The 27,869-nt window shown below is 47.0% G+C and overlaps 1 protein-coding gene across 3 annotated transcripts in view; it reads right to left on the bottom strand.

The window, feature by feature from the left end:
• LOC147701938 (manganese-dependent ADP-ribose/CDP-alcohol diphosphatase-like) overlaps window positions 1-27,869 on the bottom strand; it is a 248,793-nt gene that overhangs the window by 201,943 nt on the left and 18,981 nt on the right. For 2 of the 3 annotated variants that reach the window (XM_086930564.1, XM_086930565.1), the window contains exon 2: window positions 21,735-21,788. In XM_086930564.1, coding sequence (XP_086786690.1) covers window positions 21,735-21,740 — 6 coding nt within the window. In that variant the 5' untranslated portion in view covers window positions 21,741-21,788. Of the gene's footprint in view, window positions 1-10,095; window positions 10,397-21,734; window positions 21,789-27,869 lie in introns of those variants that run through there. The other variant, XM_086930566.1, reaches the window with a different exon arrangement.

The following is a 27,869-nucleotide window of genomic DNA, read 5'->3' as shown; positions in this document are numbered from 1 at the left end:
AGATTGCGGGTAGGGACATAGAAAGAAATGGAGTTGGCCAGGATCTCAGGGCCTATGCCTCTTAGGATTTTGAAGGTCAGACACAAGACCTTGAAGAGAATACGCTTCCTAACCGGGAGCCAGTGCAGGGAGCGGATGACATGAGACACCGGGCAGAACTTAGGAAGTCCAACAATGGCTCTCGCCGCGGCGTTCTGCACCCGCTGCAGACGGGTTAACTCAGCCTGGTTAGCCCCCGCCAGCAAAGAGCTGGCGTAGTCCAGACGAGAGATGATGGTTGCCTGGACCACAAGCTGTCTGGTAGGGGCATCGAAGAACTTAAGCACCGGCCTTAACCCTCTTAGGAGACCGAAGCAACAGGCTGCGATTTTTTTGGTGTGCCCTATGAATGTAAGACTAGCGTCTAACCAGACCCCAAGGTTCTTCACCTCCGACACTGGGGTCGGAGTGGGGCCCAACTCCGAAGGCCACCACTGATCGCCCCAGAGCTCCACTCCCTTCCCGACATCCATAACCTCTGTTTTTGTGGCATTAAGCTGGAGACAGTTACCTGTCAACCAGCTGGCCACCGCCTTCAGTCCAGACTGAAACCTGGGGGCATCCTGTTCCGCATCCCCGCTGAGAGTAACCGCCAGCTGTGTGTCGTCGGCATATGAGACCATGGTTAGGCCCCACTGCCTTGCGACATCAGCCAGCGGTCTCACGTAGAGATTGAACAGCGTGGGACTCAGCGAGGATCCCTGCGGAAACCCCATGGCCAGAGGCTGGAACCTGGACTTGAAGGGAGGGATGGCAACACAGAAGGAGCGGTTGTCTAGGAAGGAGCAGAACCATTGCAGCGCCTGGCCGCCGATACCAATCTCCTCGAGCCGCCGAAGGAGGATGCTGTGCGATACAGTATCGAATGCGGCGCTGAGGTCTAACAAAATCAGCGCCGCCGTCTGACCAGCATCCAACCTTGCACGGAGATGTTCCACCATCACAAGAAGGGCAGTCTCCGTGCTGTGGCCAGCACGGAAGCCATTCTGTGTGGGATCGAGGGCATTGGACCGGGCTAAGTGTTCAGACAGGGCCAGGTTGACATGGGCCTCTGTCAACTTAGCTGGCCAGGGCAGCAGCGAGATGGGACGATAGCTTTCCGGCTTAGACGGGTCAAGAGATGGTTTTTTAATGATAGGAGACACCACCGCCTGCTTCCAGCTGATGGGAACGACCCCCGTCTCTAGGGAGAGATTGACAAGGGAGCGTATAGCCACGCGCCCGACAAAGGTCTGGTCTCGAAAGAGGGCAGGCCTCACTGGATCGGATGGGGACCCAGATTTAACTTGCGTAGCAAGTTTGTCAAACCCTTCCAGGGTGAGAGGGGGAAATGAGAGCAAAGCGGGCTGGTGAGGTGTCTCCTTAGGGCTACCCAGCGCTATACCAGTGCTCGGGAAAGTCCGATATATAGACTGGACTATTCCCAAGAAATAGGAAGCGAGGGATTCACAGTGTGTGACAGAGCTCTCAGCCGTAGAGATAGACCGCTTAGACATAAGATCTTTCACCGCCTTGAAGATGGCCTTCGACGGGTTAATGCTGTTCCGGAATTCCTCGGCATAAAATGCCGCTCGGGCACGACAAATGGCCCGGTGATAGAGCTTGACGGACGCGACATATGTAGCTTTTAACTCAGCCCCATATGTCTTCCGCCAGGCCCTCTCCGCCCGTCTACAGGCTCCCTTCAGAGCGCGCAAAGCGTCGTCATACCAGAGGCTTGACACTCGAGGGTTGATCTTCGTTGTTACAACAGGTATCAAAACATCCAGAGCCCTAGTGAGCCAAGAGCAGAAGAGATCATACCCCTCCTCTACGTTGTTAAATGGGCCCAGAGGTTCCACTGACAGAAGATGGTAAAAGTCATCCAGCCTGAGTTTACTCCAGAGTCTCCTGGGTACCCGCTTGGCTGAAGAAGTGGAAATGTTGGTTGTCATAGGGCAATAGATGGATACCAAAGAATGGTCAGACCACTCTACAGGAGCCACCAACGTGACTTTAGCCTCGGTCAAGTTGGTAAAAAAAGGGTCAAGAATATGTCCCCCGGAATGATTAGGCTGGGAGACCAACTGAGAAAGTTGGAAGGCCTCTAAGTCCATAAGAATACTACGTGCTGTCAGACAGGATGGAGCATCGAAATGCAAATTTAAATCGCCCAGGATGGAAAAATTAGCGCAGTCAGTGACCAAGGTGGCGACAGTGTCCGGGAAAGCATTCCTGAACGCCACATCACTGCCCGGCGGACGATACACCACCATCCTAGAGAGTGTAAATTCTGGGCTGACAGAGACTTTAAAAGAGGCGCTTTCACAGCCAGCGATCTTAAGAGTGGTCCACACACAGGAAAAACTAGATCTCACTATCAGGGCTATACCCCCGCCTCTAGATAGCCTATGAATGTAAGTAGAACCACAGAAAGCTACTTTAAAACAGTGAAAAAGAAGTATAATGCTGGAACTGACTAAATGTGGCCTTAATGTCCTCCTTCAAATCCATAGAAAGAGAGTAATTTAAATGATTACACCCATTCCTTTTTGCTAAATATCAGATAAAGATTATTCAGTGGAGGGCATTTAGCATCTTCGTAAAACATAATAAGACAGCATAAGTCCGTTAACAAGCATGTATCTGAGTGGGTTTCTAAGAGAAACAAACTCAGCCAATGACTTACTATATCAGCCACAGCTCATCTGTAAGACAAGTAATCTGGTAACCCATCATGGCTTGATCATGATTGAACCATGCAGGGTGAAAAGTAAATTGAATGCAAACAGAATCCAAAAACGATTTTAATTTACCTGGATCCCAAGAAAATATGTTGTGCACCCGAAGGTCCTATTGAGATGCCCGTAGACCAAAACACTAAAGCCTAAGTGGCAAATTCTCAAGGCACAACTGTAACTTGTTAGCAGGTCCAGAGAAGGATTCATTGCACTGCAAAGAGGTCAGTGATGTTGAGATCTGTTGAGTTCCGATCTCCATTGCCTGAGGAGAGGCGCACTCTAACTAGAAGCCACAGTACCACCCTGCAGGCAGTAATATACGTGACAGTAGTCAAGTGTCTCAAGTGGAAAAACTTTTTGGAATCTTGAAAATCTGAGTGACGAGGAAGATAGCATTGGAGAAATTAGTACGTCAACAAAGTCAACCATTCCACTGACATCATGAAAGATTTTGATTTCAAAGATCTTTGGCTGTTTTACAGGACCTAAAAGAACTAAAAGAACTAAGAGCGAAACAAAGCGGGGCGTGGCTTGGCCGAGCAGTGGAATGGCCGCACAGTAAAGCGGCTCAGCCGGCCGGGTGAATTAATCCGATAAAATACCTAAATAAACACGCACGATAAAGGTCCACGCGTTGGATGCCGTCACAGGTATGAACCGGGAGCCGGAGGGGACCTAATTGCGAGAATAAATCGACGTGTGAGAACGGAGGAGCTCCCGCAACTCTGTGAGGCTTGGACACGTAGCCACTGAGTAAAGCCAGGGACTAGATTTTAGCGCCGCCCCGAGAAGTGTGGAGGGGCATCCACGGTCGCGCACAGCACAGAGCGCCGGAAGGCGTGCGGCGGCCGCACCGAGGAGACGAGACCCTGGAGGCAAGGAGTATTACTTGCGATGCACAGAGGAGAGCTTGGAGTCTGGTAGGAGCGCTGGCCCGGGAGGACACTGACTGTAATGCGCAGCAGAGGAGCCGAGGCGTACAATCGGGCCTAGCGGGAAGGTGGAAGAGTGCAAGGGCGTAAGCGAGGGACGGACAAGAGCAGCACATACTCGTACCGGAGAGCGCTGGCAGAGGTGAGCAGTGGCCCGCGGCTGAGCTGGCTGGAAGATAGAACGGGCGGTATACTTGAGGAAGAGCCGCCATTTTGAGACACCCAGAGGATCACCGTGTCGAAGTGGTGCGGACGGACGGCACCACCCGGTGGCTAGCACACCTAATATTCCATAGTGAGTGTGAAGAGAGGAAAGGACACAGGAGGGTGCAATATTGGCGGATTGTAGCAATGCCAGACATACAGGTGAGTGTGTGTAGGGAGACTGGAGAGCAGATCTGAAGCCCGAGCAGCGCGTGGTGACTGAGTGCGCAGTGGAAGATCGAAATTGCACCGGACATTGGTGGTGCCTCTGGTCTAAGCAGTGGGGGGGAGACAACCCTGAAGATCTACCCACAGCAATCAATAGACAAGACTAGTGAGCACGCGCTATTCCTACTGTTGCAGCTGAAAGGACCATAACTACAGCGCTGTGTACCAAGTTGAGAAGGGTGTAGCATTGAAGTGAGGCACTGAGCTGTGGGCTGACCAGATGGTGCGGCGCTCTGGGGTGGGACAGCTGTTTAATTAGCGGTTCTCTGCCGCACTCACGCATCCGCAGGGAGCCCTTAGAACACAAAAGAGTGGAAGATCTGTGCAAAGTGGGCATTACAAGTGGAGAAGACCGCGGAGAAAGCGGGACATTCCAACATCAGCGGGCAACTGGATACAAGGCTGGCAAGACACAGTGCAGAGCAGAGGACCTTCCCTGCCACACGTAAAGGGAACAAGTCCACAGGATATCGCCTAAACTAGGGCGTTGCACGTAGAAATACTTTTTGCAACACTTAGACACGGAGGCGCTGAAGGCTCAACATGGGGAAGCCGGACACAAGACAATCAAAGATAACCTTCGACAAAAAGAATGCTAAAGGAGAGGATGTAGACACTAGTCACCAAGACCAAGCGGAGGACCACGCGGCGAGAGAACCACCAGCGGATGACATCCAGGAAATGTTTAGAGATTTAAAATCTAGCCATCAGGGCCTGGATACTAAGATGGACACACTGGAGGACAGGATGGACAGGATTAGGCAAGGAATGGACAAGCAGGAGGGCTGCGTGAGTGTATTTGGAACAAGAGTAACAGAAACGGATGAGGCTCAAACGGAAATAGATAAGAAGATATGCAGTATGGACGGAATCATATATGCAATCCAGCATAAAAATTAGGATTTGGAAGCCAGGTCAAGGCACAATAACGTACGCATCACGGGAATAGCGGAATCGACCGACATCCAAAACATGGAGCAGTATATCAAGATGATGATGAAGGATTTATTTGGACAAGATTTGTCATCCGTTTCTCATCGAACGGGTGCCTCGTACGTTGGGACCATGACCGAGACCTGGAGCGCCAGCAAGACCCATACTGGCGCGAGTATTGAACTACAGAGATCCAGACACAATTTTGGGAAAGGCAAGGGAGAGAGGCAACATACAGTACCAAGGTACCAACATAACGCTGTACCCGGACTTCACACTCAAGTTCAAGCAGCACGGAGGGAATTTATATCAGCTAAGAAGATTTTCCAACAAATTGGCACCAAATATTCTTTAATCTACCCTGCAAAACTAAGAGTCCAGGGGCCTGTAAAGCCTTCCTTTTTCACGGACGCAAAATCAGCGCTAAAGTACACCAAGCAAATGGCCAAGGACCACAAACAACGAGCAGGGACCAGTGACTCGCAGACTGAAAATAACCTGACCGATAATGACTGAGAGACGGACGCCGAGCGAAGATTATGTAGGTAAGTATCATGTACTGAACATTATGACACTTTGTTCGCAGCACCTGGGTGGAAGGTGGCATGGTAGATTTGCAGGGGCTGGAGGCCCATTAGGGTCTTGTCTTACTCTACATGATTTGACGGATGAACATTGTAGCAGTAAACATTCTATGTTCAAGGACCAGGGATGTGTGTTCCATACTCGGCCACCCTGTCACAAGTACAGGGGAGTGTTGCCGGCGAACTCATGACCCCACTGGGATGATTCCTGTGTGTTCACTACTGTGGACCATATGTTTACAGTTATGGGAGATGAGGGAGGGTAGTACATAACCTGTTTGGGGGGTTGGTGTGGGTGGAGGGGGGAAGGGGGAAATGTTTTATTTGTTCTTCATGCCTAGCCAAATGCCACTGCTCATGGAACACCTTTGTATGATATACGCCACCTGTTGCTCATTTACATGTCATATGCACTCTACATGTCAGTGTTGACATGTCTTTCTTGGAATGTGAGAGGCCTGAAACGACCGTAGGAAGGTCAGGCTGGTCCACTCCTACCTCTTGCGGCATGCAATAGATATCTGTCTGCTGCAGGAGACCCATTTAACAACTGCAGCAGCTACTGTACTCAAACACACGAGATTGGGAGAGATAGTGGAAGCTGGGTTCTCGAACTACTCGAGGGGAGTGGTGATATTAATTCATAGAGGGCTACAATGGCAAACACATCACAAATTCATAGACAGAGAAGGGATATATATTTTGCAACAAGGCACACTTTACAACACCCCAGTAGTGATCATAAATACTTATGGACCGAACACAGACAATCTCACTTTCTTCCAAAACATAGGGCAAAAGATCCGGACATCAGGAGACACGGCGATTCTGTGGGGAGGAGATTTTAATATTGTCCTCTCCCCTGATGTAGACAGGCAGGGATTGATGCGTGAACACCACCCAAAAGCGACTGAAGTGCTGCTGGGACTTATTGAAAAAACAGCTTAGTTGACTCCTGGAGACGGTTACACCCGACAGATATGGGAGGTACCTGCATGACGTACCATCGCAATGCATGGTCCAGATTGGATTACTGGCTCGTTTCTAGAGACATCCATGCCTGGGTAACGGATGCTACACATTGTCCCCGCACATTATCCGATCATGCGCCTACCCTGATAACATTGCAAGTCCCACCACCATATCGCCAACCCTTTAGCTGGCAAAAAAAAAAAAAAAGAAAACTAAACAAAGCAATGTGTTCCTGAAGCCAACCACCACTGAAGAAAAACCACCTGTCCCAGCAAGGCCTGTCCAGATCCCAAAGCTTGGTGATCTAGTCAGAGAAAAGATTGCAGACATGAAGGAATTTGGGCCTTCTTACAGACAACCAGTACTCGTCCTAGCAATCCACGGATCAAGAACAGTATTACTGCCTTGATGGAAAAAAGGAGAACAGGTTTGTGTCTATCGACCTGGTCAAACCACATCAAGTGGCCGATAATTAGCAGTAGGCCAAGTGGACTCTGCCAATGTAGCTGATGCCCTGCCCTAGCTACAATACAAGAGGTTCAAACTGAGAGACTCATCATATTTGAGGAATCTGCAGTGCAAAATGAAGGACTAAGCAAAAAAGCTATGGAACTTTTACCTCTTGAAACCCAAATAACAGTTTGTCAAGAAACGCCTGTCTACAATGTAGTAGCATCTGACTACACAAATGTAACAAGTGATTCTGTGGTTCCAGCGATTTCAACAAATCCTGATGCAATCCCAACAATTGACAGAACTGCCTATGGCTATTTCATTAACTTTGATACGTTTTCTGAGGATCCGAGCGAGCCTGAAACAACGCCAGTAAAAAGAACGTTGAAAGAGCAAGCAACAGACCTTTTTCATCACCTGGAAAAGACTTATCTGGTTTCACCATGGATTGAACTTTGGATTGTGTTGGGTGTATTTTTTCTTCTACCTTGATTGACTCTGGTAATAACTTTGGGAATAGTGATAAATGGAAGATATGTCAAAATGGACACAGCAAGTAAGAACATCAACTTACTACTCAAGCCACACAAATCATCCTATCGTGAACAAAGAGACTTGTCATCAGTGAACATCACAGCCGTTCCTATATCCGGTGGTATAGATTGGGACAAAATAAATTATGACATTTTTGGCCCGTAGGAGCTGTAGAAGATTCCACACTTATTCAAGATTTCATTAAGAGACTGTTTCAACAAGTACCTTTTATGATGATTGGGACTTCGAGACGGTTAATAATATGTCAGACTGAGAAATGTCTGCAGTATTTACAAATCATGAATATTTAGAAGGTTCATCAGACTATGGACAAATGTATTGTTAAAACCATTATGGTCATCATTTCTTGCACAGATCTACAAATACTAGAAATGTATTAATGCATAACCAATGGAAACATTGTCCAACGCCACCAAAGGGTAGCTCAAAAACATTTACTTTAAAATTTCCATACTTTTCAGGGTTCAATGTATCCAATCCAGAATCATTTTACTTTAAGAACGTAAACAAGAGAGGAATGAAAAGTAGGTTGACAAATACCAAACAGATTTATTCTGAAGCCTTTTATGCACAGCTGTCTAAACTAGGTTTTGACTTTTGGAAAGACAACATTGAAACGAAAACTGTCTGGGGTACAAAAGATTTGCAGGTACAGGGTATGGAAGCTTTATTTAGAGCCTGTATAATCCCTGAGCAAATTATGTTTTTGAATGACACTATTCAATAGACGTCTTGCCTGGGTTAGCCAAGATAAAAGACATGAAGAACCCTTCCATACCTACACCTACACCTGTTAGTGATAAAACTTCAGAGGGGGAGGTTTACGTACATACTATTTTGCATCAAAACAGAACAGATCCAGATTGGAATAAACAATAAACAACATACAGTGTAGGGAAGCTCTGCCTTGATTGGCTACAAAGATCTACACTTAAGGATGTAAAACAACACTTATCTTTACTTAAAGATGGCGCTGATCTTAGGGAATTCTTGCTAGGACCAATAACACTGCGTCATAAACATTTTATATATGCCGGTATCTATGCTGCTTATAATGAAGCATGGAAGATTACGCAAGCAGAGACTGCAGACAGAATACGAAAAATTGATTGTAATAATGAGAGAAAACTCTCTCTGTGGTTGACAATGGGTTAACGACTCTGTCGTCCAGGATATATTCATTGGACAGCATAGTGTCTTCTGCCATGGACATCATGGAACAGGACTTGGTCATGCTGCAACATAGTCAGTCGCAACTACGTTCTATCATGCTATTAGGCTGGACGTTGCAAAACCTTTGTTCAGGCTATGTGTCTTGGCGTTTAATCAATACTACGTCACTGTTTTTAGAATTCAATCTCACTGATAAACAGATCAAATTGGCACAAAGAGGAGCCGCCTACACGGTGCTGAGAATTGCAAAACTGGAAAAATTGCCATTTACAGTAGCAGAAAAAACAGCTATTGAATGGCTAATACATGAAACAATCACTCTGCCTGTTACAATTTTCCATTTTCAGTATTGCCTAAAACACATACCTGCAGACACATATGAAAGGTTGGGTAAAGAATACATCAAGACATCCTGGGAATTACTGTACACACATAGATGTTGGAGTGGGGGACGTGAAGTGTTTCTTAGCGGAAAAAACTGTGAAAACGCACTAAGCGGTTCTCTCCTTTGTCAGGGTATAAACTTACACGGGGCCTGCGATAGTTCCTCTAACAATTTATCCTGCCACCTGCAAGGTTTACCAGCTGCGGTGATTGATCCAATTTTTGGACAACTTTCAAATGGAAGTTACCTCATGTTCAACGATCACAGCTGCTGTGGCATGTTGCCAGGCATACCTTATCTAGTAACTGTGTCAGCCAGGGTCACTTGCTGTATGCAAATATTGTTTCCTAAAACCAAGACAGACAGGGAGTCGCCTTTATGGCCTTCACTGAACAGCTCTTCTATACGAATTGATACTTTAAGCATAATGAAAGCCATTCTTTTGCAAAAAACTGTGCCACTGACCTCGGCCAAAAAACCTAATATCTACAAATCTCAAGGACTTCTGCCGAGATACATGCCCTCTTAACTACAAACTGCCCTATACATTTCTCAGAAATCTTAAGTCGTATCTTAAACATGTCTGATACGAGCGGTATTGTACATGTCTTTAAGACTGTATTTTCTGGACTGTTAGCACCTTTTGAAGCGGTCCTAGGAATTTTTCCAAACTTCGTGCATTCTGTGTTTGGCGTACTCCCCCTCATTTTGGGAATCACTGCAGGGATACTATATTTGCTCCTACTGCTGCAATATGGCAAGCCAATTCACCAGCAGCACCCAGTTCTCCATGGAGACAACTCTACTGGCGATGAAGTGTCGTGAGCGCATCGGCCAAATTATGGGACTACCTCTACGAGAATTAAATACCACATGGTTTCTGTCATTCAGACCAATTTGGCAAGATTGCATCTTACCTGTTCTACGCTGGCTGCGTGTTAGACACATGTCTCACACTCCCATCAGTCATGCCAACGGATGTTGATACTTTGCTTGAACCAGTAATGGCCCATGCACTGTGTTGTCCCCAGCGGCTACCAATTCTGATGACGGCATTCATTGAGATCTCACAGACGCAAATTGCAACTGCTGAGGTACGAGAGGAAACAGGAGTGCAGGTACCATCCAGTACGAACATTGCTAATGCGACCAATGCTGACAGCGATGCTTCACATCTATGTGCGGTTAATCTTCTAAACGAGGTAATCCAACTTCCACCTACAATGGTAGACAAATTTTTGTCAACAGACTTAAAAGATTTCATGTTTTCTCCAAGCCCCAACACTGACTTTTGATTTGGCATGCAGTGTTCTGAAAGACTTTGAATTCGACCTTCATTTTTTTTTAAAACAAAGTTCTAACTTTGGGACTCTTTTTTTCTATGATTAACCTATTCTTCCAAATTTGTATTTTTCTTTTTTTTTGGCACAAGTAATCGGCTTAAAGTATAACTATTCATAGAGAACAAGAATTCTTTGAAAATCTTCCAGAGACAATATTTGACCTTGTCCACATGCAAACAGTTTTTATGTAATCTGACATGAAATGGTGTTGGCACCTTTTTCTTCTGTATTTATGAGCCATTTCATAAATGTATATTTTCATGATTCATTCAGATAGCATTTTCAAATGTCAACTATATGCTTAGAATGAAACATTGCTTTGAATGTGTACAGCACCAATGCTCTTTTGTGTACAACCAGTACCAATGCATTTTTATGTGTTTTGTTTGGGTTTTAAACACTTGTTGTGTAGATATATTTTAGATATGTTTCAACATGTTTAGGACGTAGTATTTAGTAGAAGCTGTACATAAGAAAGTGGAGTGGGTGTTGTGTGCGAATTTAGATTCCGATTGAATTTCCGATTCATGCCTTATATAGGTGCAATTCACGTTGCCCTTATATGGGCATAGAAATCCAGTCCTTATTTAAGCATAGCCCATGCAGTCCAAATATAGCTATGGCTACTTCCATCCGTTCATCTACGTCACAATGATTTCTTGGAAAACCAGACTCTTAAGCCGTTAGGGACTTCCCCTTGCTTGAATATTGATTTCTCTATTCCTTAGGGGTTCATTCATGACGTTCATATGTCCAACTTTACGTCAAAGCGGGCATTCCTAAAAACACCTTCAAGGTATAAATAAATATACCTTCACTTGCTATGGCAAAGCACGGTGTGGTTCGGTGCAGTATGACTACATACTTGCACGACGCAGCTCACTACAGCAAGTGCCGAAGGAAGCCAATTCTCCAGCTGATGCATTGATCAGAAGTTGTCCTCCTCTGCAGAGAAATCCAGCTCCTGTGTTTCTGACTCTGCTTGGCGGGGTTGGTTAATTGAGTCTGTGAAAGAGATACCAACCTCTCTTATTCTAAGGTATGGAGCAGATTAGAACCTAAAGAAACCTCTGGCAATTCTTGGCAAAACTAAACCTATGCTAAAGACCACCCTTACTTCTTCGCTCGTAATAGACCTAGGTTAGGTACATTGGGGTAGGCGTATTTTTCAGAAGCACCAGTTGAGTATTTTAGCCTGTGTTATTTATGTAAATATTTTCTTTATGTCATAGCACCAGACAATGCTATTACAGTATTATTTTATATTACTGTTTATGCTGTACACATTATACTTTGCATTCTGTCTAACGATTGTAGCAGTTCACCTCTCTTGCATGAGAAAGAAGACTGTTCAATAAACCCCTTTTATTGAAACACCCGTCTCTCTATTTTCTCTGCAACTCTGTAGAAACGAAGCATGCATGATTGACTAGGTAACATAGTTATCTATTGTTTCCACGACTCTGAAGATAAGTTGTCATGTTTATGCGGTTGTCAGAAACTAATCCCTTCTTGTGTATTCGAGAAAGTTTCTAGTGACCTCTGAGCAAGCTGGCACACACAATTAAGTTTAGTATACTCGATAGAGACATACTGACCTCAGTCCTATGTAAAATCTATAGTGTATATTATTCCAATGCGCAGAGCCTATTGGGAATATAGGAACTACACTACACTGATCTAGTAAAGAGGAGCCGCCAAGGATTCTGAGGAACACGACCGCATGTGAGGACTCTCCAACAGCTGAGTGAAATCCTCTTTGGCAGCAAACAGCAAACTCACCTGAATTGGCTACTTGGAAGGGGCGCCCGCAGGAACTCCAGTTTTTCTGATTCTTTGAGGTACAGGTAAGACTGATTTCGGGCCAATCGGCCCCAGGGAACTTGCTTCTAATTAGCCCTGCAGCATTAGAACACTGTTGACTTTAATTATAGAGTCTTAGTGGACTCGGGACTCAGACTGCTAGTGAGGCTTATCCTGGTGGTAGCCTACAGTGAGTTTCCAGTCACTCTAGAAGCGGAGGAGTGGGACCAGGGGAACTACCTAAGGAAACACCAGAGCCATATCCTCGGGGGGGGGGCTGTGAAGTTGTTTGTGAATGTTGTATCTTTCCTTTGTGAGGGTAACTTTAGAAATAAAATACTTCTATTTTTTCATAAAAGTGAGTATTTGGCCAGACAAGGATTTATTGATGCTGCTGTGCTCATTTGGAGTAGCAGTAGATATAAATACTTCTCTTTTTTCATCAAAGGGAGTATTTCGCTGGACAATGACTAATTGCTGCTGCATGCTACTTTGAGTTATGAGCCTGTGTGTGTTCACTCCCCTGTATCCACAAATCCCCCCCACCCCGGACTGCTCAACCATGTTACTGCCAAAAGTCAAGTGCAGCAGGGGTACGTTGCCCAGTTGCACAGAGTCCATAACAGGTCAGCCCCTGGGACATCAGGAATAAAAGGCTTCAAATCTCCACTGCTGGGCCCAGTACCCCTGCTTGGCCTCTGGCCCTCTGAAAAGCACTCTGACAGAGGGTAATAGAATTGGCCCACACTTGGCTTGACTGTGCTTGTAAGCAAAAGAGGTCATATTGGATAACAGAATTTGAATAACTGTCACCTTCCTTCTATCACCTCTGCACAAACAGCAGCCATCAAGATTCTTCAGGGCGGAGGAGCTTCACACGCAACCAAGATGGCCGCGTGAGCACAGGGCTTCTGAGACCCTCGTAACCTCCTGCATATATCCTGCAGATTATCCTGACTCTCCTATATGTCTCCGTGAAGACAAACCACTGGGGAGCCGAAAACTGCAACCAGAATCCAGATCGGACCCCGGGAGCCGGAGTTGTGACGACTGGAAGATTGCGGCCTGCGCCTCTGTGATGCTTGGCTGTGGAGTTGGCATGGTGCCCGAGATGTAGTTGAACAACATCGGCCTGAGGTGGCGGGGACGACCGGTCTGGCCCACTTTCACTTTCGTTTTCGCCTGCTGGAGAGACCAGATACTGTGAGTGCCCCCCTCTCGCTGGAGGTGACGGTCTGGTCTGGTACTCAAGTGTGAATATTTCACGGATGGACCTGCCTTGAAGAGACGTTTGAGCTGTGTTTTTGGGCTGATTCCGTACTTCTGCTCGAGGGATCTTAGAGATTTCCATCTTTCTACTGTTTGACTGTCTCGGGTTGACCAACGTCGATTGCTGCCGGGCATAGTCTACCACTCAGACTCTTGATTGCGCTTTTATCCCCCCACCCCAGTTTGGAATCATATTTACTGCCTTTCGCAATGGCGGGAAAGCCAGAGGGGGACAAGCAGAGGTCTAAGACCACTCGGCGGGGTGGCTATACCCAAACCAACATCATGGACTGCTATGCCAAGGCTAAGGTGTCGCCCAGTGGACCGGGTAGGTCGCTGGAGGGAACGAGAGATCCACTGACCTCAGCGGCGGAGCCTACGCTGCAAGAGGTCATGGCCGCCATCGATGGGATAGATCGTCCCTCGGGAAACAAATGGAGACTCTCGCCCACAAACTCGACACTGTGGCGATTGAGTGCTTGAGCGCCATGTTACATCGGTACTCAGCGCCCATGTAGAAGCAAATGGTGGCCTGGCGTCTCGTCAGGCCGGCTTCCGTCCCAGGCACTCTACTGAATCTGTCGTGGTGTCGGTCCTGGACAACCTCAGGGAGGGCATGGACCAAAATAAACACCAGGCCCTGGTGCTCCTCGATCTCTCTGCCGCTTTTGACACGGTGGACCATACCATCTTGTTTTCACGTGTCAGAGCGGCGGCAATCGAGGGCTCAGCCCTGGTCTGGCTATCGTCCTTCCTCAGGGACCGCACCCAGGCGGTCCGGCTGGGGGATTTCACGACCACCCCACGTCAGGTCACCTGTGGTGTTCCCCAGGGTTCCTCTCTCTCCTTTACTGTTTAATCTATATATCTATTCTTTGATTTTTGCACTCCAGCAGCTGGAGGTCACCGTATATAACTATTCGGATGACCTCCAGCTCATTTTCAATCTCTCTTCTTCCTCTCACTCTGTTTCTAACTTTCAGACTATTATGATTTTCATCAGGGACTGGATGAACCACAACCATCTGAAGTTGAACCCGGACAAAACCGAGTTGGTTCTCACAGGTGGTTATTCCAGTCCCTGGAACTCTTTATTCTGGCCCTCTTCCCTTGGTCCCCCCCCACCCCTTCTTCCACTGTCAAGACCCTAGGTATTAAAATGAACAATCATCTCACCTTACATTCACAAATTAGCTCTGTTGTTTCCTCTTGTTTTCTCACTCTTCGTACTATTCGCACTGTTTCCCGTTTCTTTTCTCCCCTGGCACTTAAACTGATCATGTCCGCTCTGGTGATTTCCCAGCTGGATTACGCCAATGCCCTGTACAACGGCATCCCGGCGTACAGCCTACGGAAGCTCCAGATGGTTCAGAACCAGGCGGCCCGATTGGTGTATGGACTTTCCCGCTCTCACCATTCAACACCCCTATTAAAGGCGCTCCACTGGCTTCCTGTCAGGGAACGTTCCCTTTTTAAAACTGGCTGTATGGTTTTTCAGGCCCGTCAGGGATCTGCTCCCTCCTTCATTTCCTCCTTGATTAGGGAGAACGTCCCTGCCAGAGAGCTTCGCTCATCGTCCCAATCACTTCTGCAAATTCCGCGCTATAAACGCAAAAAGTGGGGAGGAGCCAATTTTTCAACTTTGGCTCCTACCTTTTGGAATTCCCTCCCCGATCACTTACGGTCTGCTCCACATTACTCCTCTTTCCGTAAAGACCTTAAAACTTTTTTGTTCAAACAGGCCTTTCCTCTGTAAATTTGTCCTACCCATTTCTTTGCGCCAGTTATCTACGGCCTCTCTCTGCTAAATCTGTCTCCACAGCGCCAAGAAACCGCACGGTGAACGTAGCGCTTTATAAGTATTTTAAATTCAAATTCAATTGATGTGAATTTGATTCGCACGGACCTAACGAAAACCAACGAAAAGGTTAAATCGTTGGATATTAAGTCTTCTGGTCTGACGGACGACGACGTCGAGATACAGACGGAGGTTCGCAATTTGAGGGGCTCCAATGACATACTTGCGCGTCGTCTGGAGGATTTTGAAGGAAGGTCTAGGCGGAACAACGTCCGTATCATAGGGGTTCCGGAGAAGGCGGAGGATCCAGCAGCTGATCTTTTTGTGGAGAACCTGATCATGAATCACCTTGCACCCAAGGGACTGAGTAATTTTTTCACTGTGGAACAAGCTCACAGTGTCCCGGGTGGAAAACTCAAGACGGGTGCTCCACCGGCCCATGATAGCACAGATTTTTAACTTCCACGACAGAGATGCTATCCTGCAGGCTTCGCGGGCAGGCGGTCCCATAAAGTTTGAGAACACTACCATCAGTTTTTATCCAGACTTTACCCAAGCTGTTCAGAAACAGAGACTTGGTTTTCTTGGGGTGAAAAGGAGACTCCGTGTGATGGGCCTCAAGTACGCCATGCTTTTTCCGGCCAAGTTGCGCATTGAACATGCAAAGCAGACTTATTTTTTCGACAGACCAGACGTGGTGGCCGACTGGCTTGATACTCTTCCGGCCCATCATCCGCAGGACGGGCAGAGTGGTGGTGCGGAGGGCGATCGATGGACCAGGAATAAGCCTTATCATTGACTGGTTCCTGGGGTATTCTGGAGGTTTCGAGCTGTGGTGCATTAACTGTGTAATATGATTCTATGAGACATTTCGGGGGGTTGCGGGGCTATCGGGGGGTCGTTTTCCTCCTCTGCTTGATTTTTTGTAGATTAGTTTAGATGTGGGGGAGACAGGCACACTGCAAGTTGGGGTGGCTTTCTAGTCTTATGCAGGGGTGCAGGGTGCGGGGTTTTGTAACGGGCTGTTGGTGGGGGAGGAGGGGGGTTGTGTTGTTTTTTCAGTTTCGTTTTCCGCAAGGCAATGTATTGCAAGACTTTCTGATTGAAGTGCTGGTTTCTTCTTGGGGTTGGATTTTCTTCCTCGTATGGGATGGGGGGTAGGGGATTGAGGCTTCTGAGCTGGAACGTGAATGGGTTGGGAGATAGGATAAAGAGTGGGGTAGTGTTGCAGCTGTTAAAACATCATTCCCAAGATGTGGTCCTACTTCAGGAGACTCACTTGATAGGAAATGCATGCTATGCTATGAATAGGAAGGGGTATCGTTTAGTCGCCCATGCAGGGTTCTCCTCAGGTTCCCGAGGGGTGGGTTTTCTTATTAAGAACTCTCTCCCGTTGGAAGTTGATGCAACGGTCCTCGATGATAGAGGGCGCTATGTCGTCCTTACTGGTCGTTGGGAGGGTAGGACCCTTTCCCTGGTCTCCGTGTATGTCCCTCCCGGCCTACAGTCCACTACCTCTGCATATTTGAGGCGGGTTCTCCTTGCTCTCCCCGAGGGATCATTAATACTGGGTGGTGATTTGAATGCGGTTGTATCTGGTATTTTTGATAGACACCCACCTAGGGACCTCAAGGGGGCGCAGAACTGGCTTCATGATCTCATTGATACTTTAGGCCTTGTAGACTGTTGGAGACTGTTGCACCCCTCTCAGAGGCAGTACACATTCCACTCTGGTGCCCATGGTAGCCTTTCGAGGATTGATTACATCTTGGTACCTGCTGCACAGGCGCCTTCTGTCGCTGAGGTTAAACATATGGCTCGGGGAATTTCTGATCACTCTCCTTTGTGGCTTCGAATTGAATTTGCATCGGGGACCGAGCGGCGGGTGGCCCCGATCAACCCTTGGTATCTCTGCAACCCTAAAACTCGTCACGATTTGATAAAGTCACTTGATCTATATTTTTCAGAGAATGAGGGCTCTGTTTCGTCCGCAGTGTCGCTTTGGGAGGCCTTCAAAACAGTTCTTAGGGGTCAAGCCCTGTCTTTGATTGCGGGCATTAAGAAACAGAGAGATGAGGCGGTAGTGAAGGTTGAGACTGAAATAGCGGACCTGGAGTCAGACCTGGAACAGGAGGTTACCCGCGCGAAGACACATACGTTGCGATTAAAACAGTTGGAATACAGGGCGTTGGTTACGGATGCAGCTAAGGCCAAGAGTCGAGAGCAGCAGGGTCGTCTATATGAAGTGGGAGATAAGGCAGGTAAATTGATAGCATGGTTGGACAAGAGGGATAGAGCTAGTCGTGTTGTGCCTGAGATTGAGATGGTGATTGGTGTGCAGGTCTTGGACCCGGTAAAGATTGTTGAGTGCTTTGCTGATCATTTTCGGACGGTGTACTCCCCCGTGTCGGATAGACCGGAGGAAGACTCTCACTTGTTGCTGCGTGACATTGCTTTGCCGAGTCTTTCGGACGCTGATAGAGAGCAAATGGACACCGCAATAACCGCCGATGAGGTTGCCTTTGCGATCCGCTCCTTGCGGTCTGGTAAGGCCATGGGTCCTAACGGGCTGCCCATAGAGCTATACAAGTTGCGGCCCAACAAAATAGCTCCCTATTTGAGAGATATGTTTTTGGAGTCTCGTGAATGTGGTTCTCTACCCCGAGATCAGCGACTTGCGACGATTGTGGTTATATATAAGGAAGGGAAACCGAAGGACAAGTGTGGGTCGTACCGACCTATATCTCTTTTGAACGCCGAGCCTAAGATTCTCGCAAAGGTGCTGGCCAATCGATTGATTACGGTCATTAGCGAACTGGTCCATCCGGATCAGTCCGGTTTTATTCCCCATCGGAACACTGCGTTGAATCTCAGGCGTCTGCACGGAGTTCTCGCGAGGGCTGCAACGCTGCGCGAGCCAGCCATTTTGGCGTCCTTGGATGCCACGATGGCTTTTGATACTATTGAGTGGCCTTATTTGTGGGCTGCATTAGCTAAATTTGGTTTTGGTCCCGGTTTTATCGGTTGGGTCAGACTTCTTTACGAAGACCCCCTTGCGCAAACTGTAGTGAACGGTCGAGTCTCGGTTCCGTTTAGTCTCGGGCGTGGTACCCGTCAGGGGTGCCCCCTGTCACTGCTCCTGTTCGCCCTGGCCCTTGAGCCCCTTGCCGCCTGGATCCGCTGGGAGCCCTCAATAAGGGGTATCCTGTGGTCCTCCAACTATGAAGATCGCATTTCGCTCTATGCAGACGACATTCTGCTATATCTGACCTCGCCCAGAAAGTCGTTGATGATTTTCTGTGATGTCCTGGCCTCCTTCGGTATAAACTCAGGTTTAATTATCAATTGGGCAAAATCCTATTTGTACGTTCTTTCTGGTGACGTCCCCCGCCTCCCGCGTAACTGCCCCATACAGGTGACGCAGACGGGATTTAAATATCTGGGTATCTGGGTCTCCACAGACCCTGTGGCTCGGTATGAGCTGAATCTTCTCCCACCTTTAACTAGATTGCGGCAGGATGTTGCGGGTTGGCTTAGACTTCCACTCTCGCCGTTGGGATGTCTCTGCCTCGTTTCCTATATGCACTCCAAAACACGCTTGGCATAGTCCCCACCAGTTATTTTCGTAAAGTTGAGGGTCTCCAGAGGAAACTCATATGGGATGGTCGACCTCGTATTTCCCTGGCCAAACTAACGCTCCCGTGGTACTATGGGGATATCGCCCTCCCGGACATCAAGCAATATTACTGGGCGTCTCAGTTGGGGGCCATTAATCACGGTATGTATGGTCCCGAACTGAATCCTGCATTCGCTATGGATAGATGGCTGCTGCTGCAATTACTATAGGGCACTGTACTCGAAATCAGTGGTCAAGTCATTGTCGGGGCCTACTAGGATGGCAGTTCGTGTATGGCAAGATGCAACCACTTCTATGGGATGGAAGGACCGCCTGACTTTAGCGACCCCACTTTTCGACTCTGATAGTCTTGGTACTCTGTGGAAGACAAAAGGGTTCGATAAGTGGGACCTCATTGGCATTAGCAAGGTGGGAGACCTCTGGGTTAAGGGACAAGTGAAATCGTTTGATACTTTAAAGAAGGAGTTTGAATTGAGGAACTCGGAGTATTTCCGCTATGTCCAGATCCGCCATGCATTGATGTCGGTCTTTTCGACGGGGGGGGGGGCGGTTTCGGAAAAAACTGCATCTGGCCCGGGGCCGCCCCCGGAAATGGCATAGAGTCTGGGGGCCGTGGAATAGGTATCGAGGAAACATATGTACACCACCTGCAGTAGATAACATCGATATCCCACTTTCCCCCTGACCCCACATTCAATGTTTGCAATATTGTCTGCTTACTGGTTCGCCCCTGTACCCCTCCTTCCTTATAATGATTGCTTATTATTTGATGCACTGTTTATCTGGCCTCATGTGAACAAAGCACTATGTATATTGTTTTTTGCCTTGCTTGTTATACTTAATAAAAATAAATATAAAAAAAAAAGATTCTTCAGGGCAATAAGGTGCCTGGTCAGGACAGCTATATGGGGAGTTTTTATAAAGCCTTTGGTTCACGGATTGTCCCCTATTTAGTGAGAGTATACAACTCGTTTTTAACAGCTAAAACAGTGACTGACAATGAATGAATCCTTTATCTCTCAGATCCATAAACTGGGGAAGGACTTGATGAAGTGCACCTCATATTGCCCAATTGCACTGGCAAAAATAGATTTTAAAATCTTCACTATCGCTAAACATTGGTTGAGCTAAAAGAAACCTGGAAAAGAGGTGGGAAAGGAATATTTTGGGCTGAGCACCAGCAGAGGAAACCAGCCTGAAATAAGTCAGAAGAGACCCAAAAGCCACAGAATGTACACTTAGCTGGGGGGCTATGCTGAATAGCTAAGTTAAAGTGAGCAAAGGGTTTGACGCAAGAGATGATCATGTTCTACTAGTTTTATTTTGCAAAATATATTAACCTACTCTGAGCCCTGAAAGGATGTTGGAGGAACCATAAACCTGAACCCACAGAAGCAAGCCAAGGAGTCAGACCTACTGGTCTCAGCCCCACTCCTGGAGATCCTCTCCACCCCCACGGAAATCACCTGCGGAGTCCACCATGGGTCATCACTGAGCCTGACCCTCTTCAACATCTACATGGCCCCTCCTTGAAGCCATCGTCTGACAACATGGCCTCAACATCGTATCCTACGCCGACAAGACACCCAGCTCATCCTCTCCCTCACCGAGACCCCACCACCGCAAAACTCAAATTTCAGAGAGGAATGCAAGATGTCGCAGTCCTCGTCCTTGGAACCACCCCTTCAGCATGAGACAACACCTGGTGATCTACTACCCTCGGAAGCCCACCTACCCCCTCAGACCACGCCAAAAACCTCACCATCGTACTAGATTCATCCCCTGCCATGAATCGACAGGTCAACGCTGTCACCTCCTACTGCTTCAACACCCTCTGCATCCTTCGAAAGACGTTTGAATGGATCCCCCAGAGCCAAGGAAGACAGTCGCCCATGCACTCATCACCAGCCCACTATGGAAATGTTCTCTACGCCGGCATCAACAAGTCCCTACTCAGCAAACTCCAAACAATTCAGAACTGCGCGGCCAGACTCGTCTTCGGCATCCCCCAGCACGAACACATCAGCTAACACCTGCCGAGACTCCACTGGCTCCCCGCGGAGAAGAGAGTCACCTTCAAAATCCTCACTCACGCCTACAAATGCCTACACAACGACGGACCCAAATACCTCAACAACCGAATAAATTTCCACGTACCCAAAAGAAACCTCTGATCTGCCAACCTCGGACTAGCTGAAACCCCACGAACACACAGAGCCAGAGCAGGAGGAAGATAGTTCTCTCACATTGCAGCCAAGACCTGGAACGAGCTACTGACAGACATCACACGCGTCCCCTCCCTGAACACCTTCAGGAAGGCTCTCAAGACCTGGCTCTTCAGCTGAATGGAACTGTGTACCCCCGCCCCTCTGCACCTTGAGACCCACAAGAGTGAGTACCGCGCTTACAATTCCCTGATAGATTGATGTTTGGCTAACGCATGTGCATGCAAGTATCCGGGCTTAGGATTGGAGGGAGGGAACTGCAGGGGGAAGCACTAAGGTTTCAAGAGGTGGGTGAACCGTACACACTACAACCACAACCACCCGGGGTACTTGATTAAAAGGATACAAAGGGAAAGACGTCTCCTTCTGAGCAAACATTATTAAGCACGTGTTGTTGAGCAGTAATTCCCCAACACCCCCTGCACTCCTCTTTGAACACACTGGTGGAAGAACAAAAGCATATTAAAAATAGATGACTTACCTGCATTGTTTTCCTTTATACCGAGGTTACCGGGGATGCCTCCTGACATAGGACCTGGAAATCCGAGAAGAGAAAAAGATAATTAATCCAGAGACTAATCTGTGCAGCATCATCTGTCAAATAAAACCGAGAACCCTAAAACCAAGTACTGTCTCATAGTGAATATATACTCAGTCATTGTTAGCAGACAAATATCTGACACCTGTGTTTGAAACTGGCAGCTCCTCCAATGTAAAATATAGTGAATGTATTATATTTTCCGTGCCTGGCTGCAATGCACCAACCAAGAGGAATTTTTTGAAAAAGGAAATTCAGTTGTACTGAGAAATTAAATAGGTGGAGAGGATGTGGCTTTATGGTCAGAGCTGCTGACTTTGGAACTGGGGGTCCAAGTTCCAAACTTGGCGTTGGCTCAACATTGTATGATTCTGGACAAATCACTTAATCTCCCAGTGCCTACCAAAAAATTAATGTGTCCTTGTGTAATGCAAATGTTGCTCATGTAAAGCGCTCCAATACCTTTGTGTCGAGTTTGCGTGATAAAAAACTGCAAAAAGAAATGAAAAAAGTGTGGTAGAGGGGAGGAGCCAAGATGGCGACCGGAGCGGACGTGTAAGCTCCCGGCTCCGCCGGTCCTTTAGCCCCGCAGTACTATCCTGCTTGATATCCTGTTCAATTCAACCCCTGTTCGGCTGGAGACGGCGCGCTGACATCGCCCATGTTCCTCCGGAGTCTCAGCTCGTCCGGACGGCGGAGATAGCCTGGTACCCGTCCCGACGCCCTGTCCCCTGCGTACATCGCCGCCGGATGCCGGACCTCGACGGAGCAAAGACGATCGGCCCGCCCGCAGGATGCCCACAGCCTGTGAGGAGCTGCCCCTTTTCTGATCGCGGACCGCTGCGCACTGGTTGCTGTTGAGTGTTGTGTACCGCGACCACCTCGCGCTCGGTGAGTGTACCGCACTGTATGGCCGGCTCCTCTGCTACGAGCTGGGTGAGGGCTGCTTAGACTGCATCACGGGACTTGCTCGGACTCTGTGGTTCGCCCGCCCGCCCTGCCTGCCTGTTCTGGCCAGGGGGGTCCCCTCGCTGGCGACGTGGGACTACGGCTGGCTGTAATGGGAGACGATGCAACTGGTGATCTCTGTTTGACCCCCCCAAGTCTACGATATCGGCTTGTGAGCGATATGGCTGTACCCGCTGACTCTCGGAGTAAAGAAGATCGCCCTCCCTCGCTCCGTGCCTGCGGCACCATGGCTGGGCCGGGGACTGACTTGACTACACCCACTTGTGTCCCGGGCACAGAGGGACCGCAGCCTAACCGGTCCTATGTTGATATCCTGTCTGCCCTCAGTGAATTAAGATCGGGGCTGTTTCAGGACTCCCACAGGCTGTGTGAGAAACTCGATGGCATATCCCTCGACTCGGAACGGACTCGAAGAGACTATTCCCAGCAACAATTGTACACTGGTGCCTGGGATTGCAACAGTGTTACCAAGTGTTTCTAGCGGTGGTGAGACCTGGGACGACTGGACTGGCGCTTGCGGACTACGGCTTACAAACTTTGCATGTGATACATTGTTTGCACAATCGGGGACTGTTTCTTTGTTTCCACCACCGTCATCTGCAATGGGACTGCTAGCTGAGCGATTTTTGGCCCCCTTGAAGACTCTCTCGTCAAAGACTGCGCTTTTTCCCCTGTTGTATTTGTGCTATAAGGGAAACTTGGAGACTCTTTTGTTTGGGATCAATACATTGATGGGTATTTGGCGCCGTCCATTTTGTAACCGTGAGTCTCCCCCTTCTTCTTTGCTCCCATCTGGTCTCTTTGTTGTGGAGGGGGTTGGCACTCGGCGAGGGGTGTGTCCTGAGGGATATCCGAGATCCGGCCAGGGTTAGGCGGTTTCTTTGCTCTATTGCTTTCTCCCTTCTCCTACGGTTGTGGCTTCTTACGGGGGGTGGATACACGGGGTCCCCCAAGATCGGGCCAGGGCTAGGGGACTTCTTTAGTGTTATGTGCGCGTCGACGGGCTGGGACTAGGATGGGACTGCTTTTTGTCTGATTTATTTGCATGTTTGGAAATGTCTTTCCCCACCTCCAGTTCTGACTGCCACCACTGTCGTGCTGATGTTAATTGTGGTTGGGGCGCTTACGGGGCCGGTGGGGACCGGGAGTATGTTAAATTTGCCTCCTCCCACCTCTTCTGAGAGTTGGAGAGTGGGATGGTCTTTTCTCACTCTCTTTATTCTCTTTCCCACTTGGGGGTTCTCTTGGGGCGACAGGCATGCCTATTGGGGGGGGGTGGGCCGTGGCCTTCCGCTGGTATGCAGGGTGGGGGGATGGGATGTGTTGTATGTTTTCTCTTTGTTTCTATGGCCCTCTTTCTTTTTCTTCTTTTTCTGTTTCTTTTTCTTCTATACCTCTTTGCTTCTTTTGGGGTTGGGGTTCAGTGTTATCAAGGGGTCTATTGCATCGTGACATTATGTGACATAGCGGTTGGCCATCGCTCTTTGAGGACGGTGACAATGCTCTCTGATACATGCCTTCCTCTATTAAGCCTCCTTCCGGGTGCTCCTTGAATGATGATAGCTATTCTGGTCAGTTATTAGCTTCTATTCTCTTTGTAGTTTTAGAAATTGTACTCCACAAACTCATAAAATTAAACCTTTTTCTATCCTTACGCTATGGTTCTAGGCTCCATACGATATTATGTGCTCAGAGATTGTTTTAAAGGCGTTCTGTCCTATTGGTTTCATTATATCCTTCTCCTATATGTCATAGCAGCCGGCCCTGAGGGGTTGTAGGCAGACGCTGTGTACTGTGCTTGTTATAAATAAAGGTTTTTAAAAAAAAAAAAAAAAAAAAAGTGTGGTATCATATTTGTTAAAGTTGAACTTCCAATCCAGATTAATTTGAAATATTCCTGCTCATCTTCCTATTAATTTGCTCTTAGGAACAAAGAATGCTTATGTTTGCCATCTCAGATAAAAGTACACATTCAAACAGTAAACCCAAGCTACTAGAGCTACTGCCTATGAACTTTTTAGTCCAGGGTTAGCAACATAACGCTGCTTTAGGCAATATCATTTATGTATAGGGGAAGAACTGTAAATCCCCCTGTCAGCTGTCAAACTCGGCTCAGTGTATGCTTGATAATTTTTTCATCCTTAAATAAGTCAAGCTACATGTGAATGTTTGATCAATAGTACTACGTATTATACAAACCAAACTATATAAAAACTACTTTGCCTTGTACACGTGGCACACAACTATTTTAAAATTGCATGAGCTACTCGTGTCTGTAAAATTAAATGTCTGTCCTGAATTTTTGTTCTGAATTTTGGCCCTTTCTCAGAATATAACGGAGTTCGAACTCTATGCCTGTATAGTCACTTTCTATATCTCTTTTGAGGACGGCCTGACAAAAATATATGTGCACAAATACACAATAAACACAGCCACATTAATACCATAACTTTGTACAATAATTAGGTTCGGAGAATTAGATGCTAAGTTACAAATTGTAAAGCTCCTGTACCTGCTCACCACTGTTGTCAGGACTCTTCATGTTTAGTTAGTTAGTTATAACTTTATTCGATTTTCTTTCAAATCATAAAAGTACATAGAAAATACATAATGCAATATAGAAAATTGGTATCCCAAATCTCCCAACATTTAACAAAATATGTACTTAAAATCCTCTTGAAGATAAAAACGCATGGAATAAAAGTATATCATCTCATCAATTAAAAGAACAACTGTCCTGTTAAAACCAGCCATCTATCATTCATTTTCAGAGGCCATTAACAACCCTTGATAAAAAAAACGGGCTAAATAGTAACAAATAGTGAGTGTTTTTAACATCTGGAGAAAGTAAAAAGCTGACTGCGCTTGAATAATATTTTGATTCAACAGAAGAGGCTGGACTAAGTTGTGGTGCAGGCGGTTAAATCTAGGACATAACATAACAATAGGGAAAGTATCAGGGTGGGACAGATGATCGCAAAAACAAGGAGGGAGATCCGAGACTGTACACCGAACCCCTCTAGGTAACAAAAGCTGATAAATCTTGTTATACCTAAAGTAAGTCAGAAGCCTCCTATGATATGAAGACATTTCCCACAGTAGATAAGGCTCAATATTACTGTCTTGATCATAATGAATTGTCGGAAGAAAAGCTTATGATGGGCTAAGGCTTCCCGTTCTGAAGCCACACTGTTTTACCCAGAGATGTCCCTCTTAATTATACCTTCAGGTTTGGAAACCAGCTCAGGTCAACCCAAAGACCTAAAAGCAAGCTTGATATAGGCTAGCCAAGAAATACTCATCGCACCATCCAACACCATACATTCGTGTACTAGGGGCCTATTAAGTAAGGGATCTTCTTTAAACCAGATTGATAGCCAGAAGATCAGGGGACAGAGGACAATTTAGTCTGTTATGTAACCAATGCCTACTTCCGCCTGCAACATTTCTGAAGGGATGCTTGTAGGAACTTTGAGGAAGCCCCTGAGAAAAGAGTTTTTGACCACCTGTAGCTGGGGACACGATACATAACCCAAACTTTCACAGCCATAGCTGACCAGTGACACACATTTAGCTTTACAGACCTTTAACATCGCCTCTACATTAGTTTGGCCCAAGCGTCTAGCTAAGAGAGCAACCCTGCCCGCAGTAGCCGATTTAAGTGTCAGCAAGTTTTTCTTCATCAGTGGTTGCCAAAACAACCTGTAGACTAAAAGAATCCCCAGGTAGGAAAAGTGCTCTGCCCTAGAGATGGGATGACCCTTTGACACAAAGCTTTTTGACATGGTAATCTTAGGTCCCACCACTATCACATAGGGTTTAAGATGGTTTGTGGAAAGGTCCAGGCCTTCCATGTACCCTCCATACAGCTCTATCAATCGTTGCAGCAAGTTGGCAGTCCTAGACATGAGGACAGCATCATCCGCATATAGAAGAACTGGTACACGACAAGTACCTACTAATGGGACTTCTAGATCTTGTTCCAACAAGGCGGCCTCCAAACCATTGATCTACAGAGTGAAGAAAAAGGAGGCCTAAATACACCCCCTGCATACCCCTCTCTTCAATGCGAGGGACTAAGTGCACTCCCCCTCTGATCCAAATCTAACTATGTTTTAGAGAACAGAGGTCCCTATTTTGGAAGGAAGAATGGACAAGCACAATAATCATACGCTAAAACAGATTGTTTGTCTTTCGTCCAGCCGGACAAGAATTTATTTTTCATATAAGTTCAGTTGATTATGATAGAAAACAATAAATGACAAGTGGGCACAGCCGTGACCCACAGAACCCAAGACAAACCAACGAAAAACAGAATGGCCAAAGGCAGGGTACAAAATATGTCTGTTTGTTTGTAATCACTGTGACAGACTTAAATATCCATTTTCACACCATTGGTCATTACAATATTATAAAATCATATTGCATATGGTGCTTTTAATGTCGACGACGTTTCAATGCTATTCACAACAATATAAAGCATCATTTCAGGACAAGGGATAAATCATTGTTGTCTTAAGCTTATTTACATATTTTATGCCTATATCGCATTAATTGAAAAGATGAACGAAGTTCATCGGTGAATGCACGCTTGGAGCGCGACTCAATAGGTCCGTAACGGGGGCTGACAGCCACTCAACCGTGATAAGGCTATGGGCCTTCCTTGTGTGGGTAATTTCCCGATTTCAAAATTGTGCCAGTGCCGAATCGCACTAGAGGCTGATAAGTATTACATCAGCTAGGTGCCTGGTCGCACCACTTAAATAACGGCGGGAGGTCAGGACACGGGGGCTCCTGATTAACATGATAAAAGAACATCCCTTTGACCCCACATCCAGCACCATGTGCACGCTGGATGTGGAGTCACTATACACCAACATTCCACAGTATGACTCCTTACGTGTGATCGAAAAGGTACTTGATTCAAGGACACGGCCTCACAATGTTCCATCCTTGTTCATCCTACAACTACTTGAAATCTGCCTTACAAAAAACCTTTTTCTTTTCAAGGGGCAGTTTTATGGCCAGGTTAGGGGTACTTCCATGGGAGCAATTTTTGCCCCTAACCTGGCCATCCTGTATATGGACCACTTAGAGACCAATAACATC

The sequence above is a fragment of the Lissotriton vulgaris genome, chromosome 7 (assembly GCF_964263255.1).
Source record: "Lissotriton vulgaris chromosome 7, aLisVul1.2, whole genome shotgun sequence".
Taxonomy (NCBI): Eukaryota; Metazoa; Chordata; class Amphibia; order Caudata; family Salamandridae; genus Lissotriton; species Lissotriton vulgaris.
This window is presented reverse-complemented; position numbering and strand designations above follow the sequence as displayed.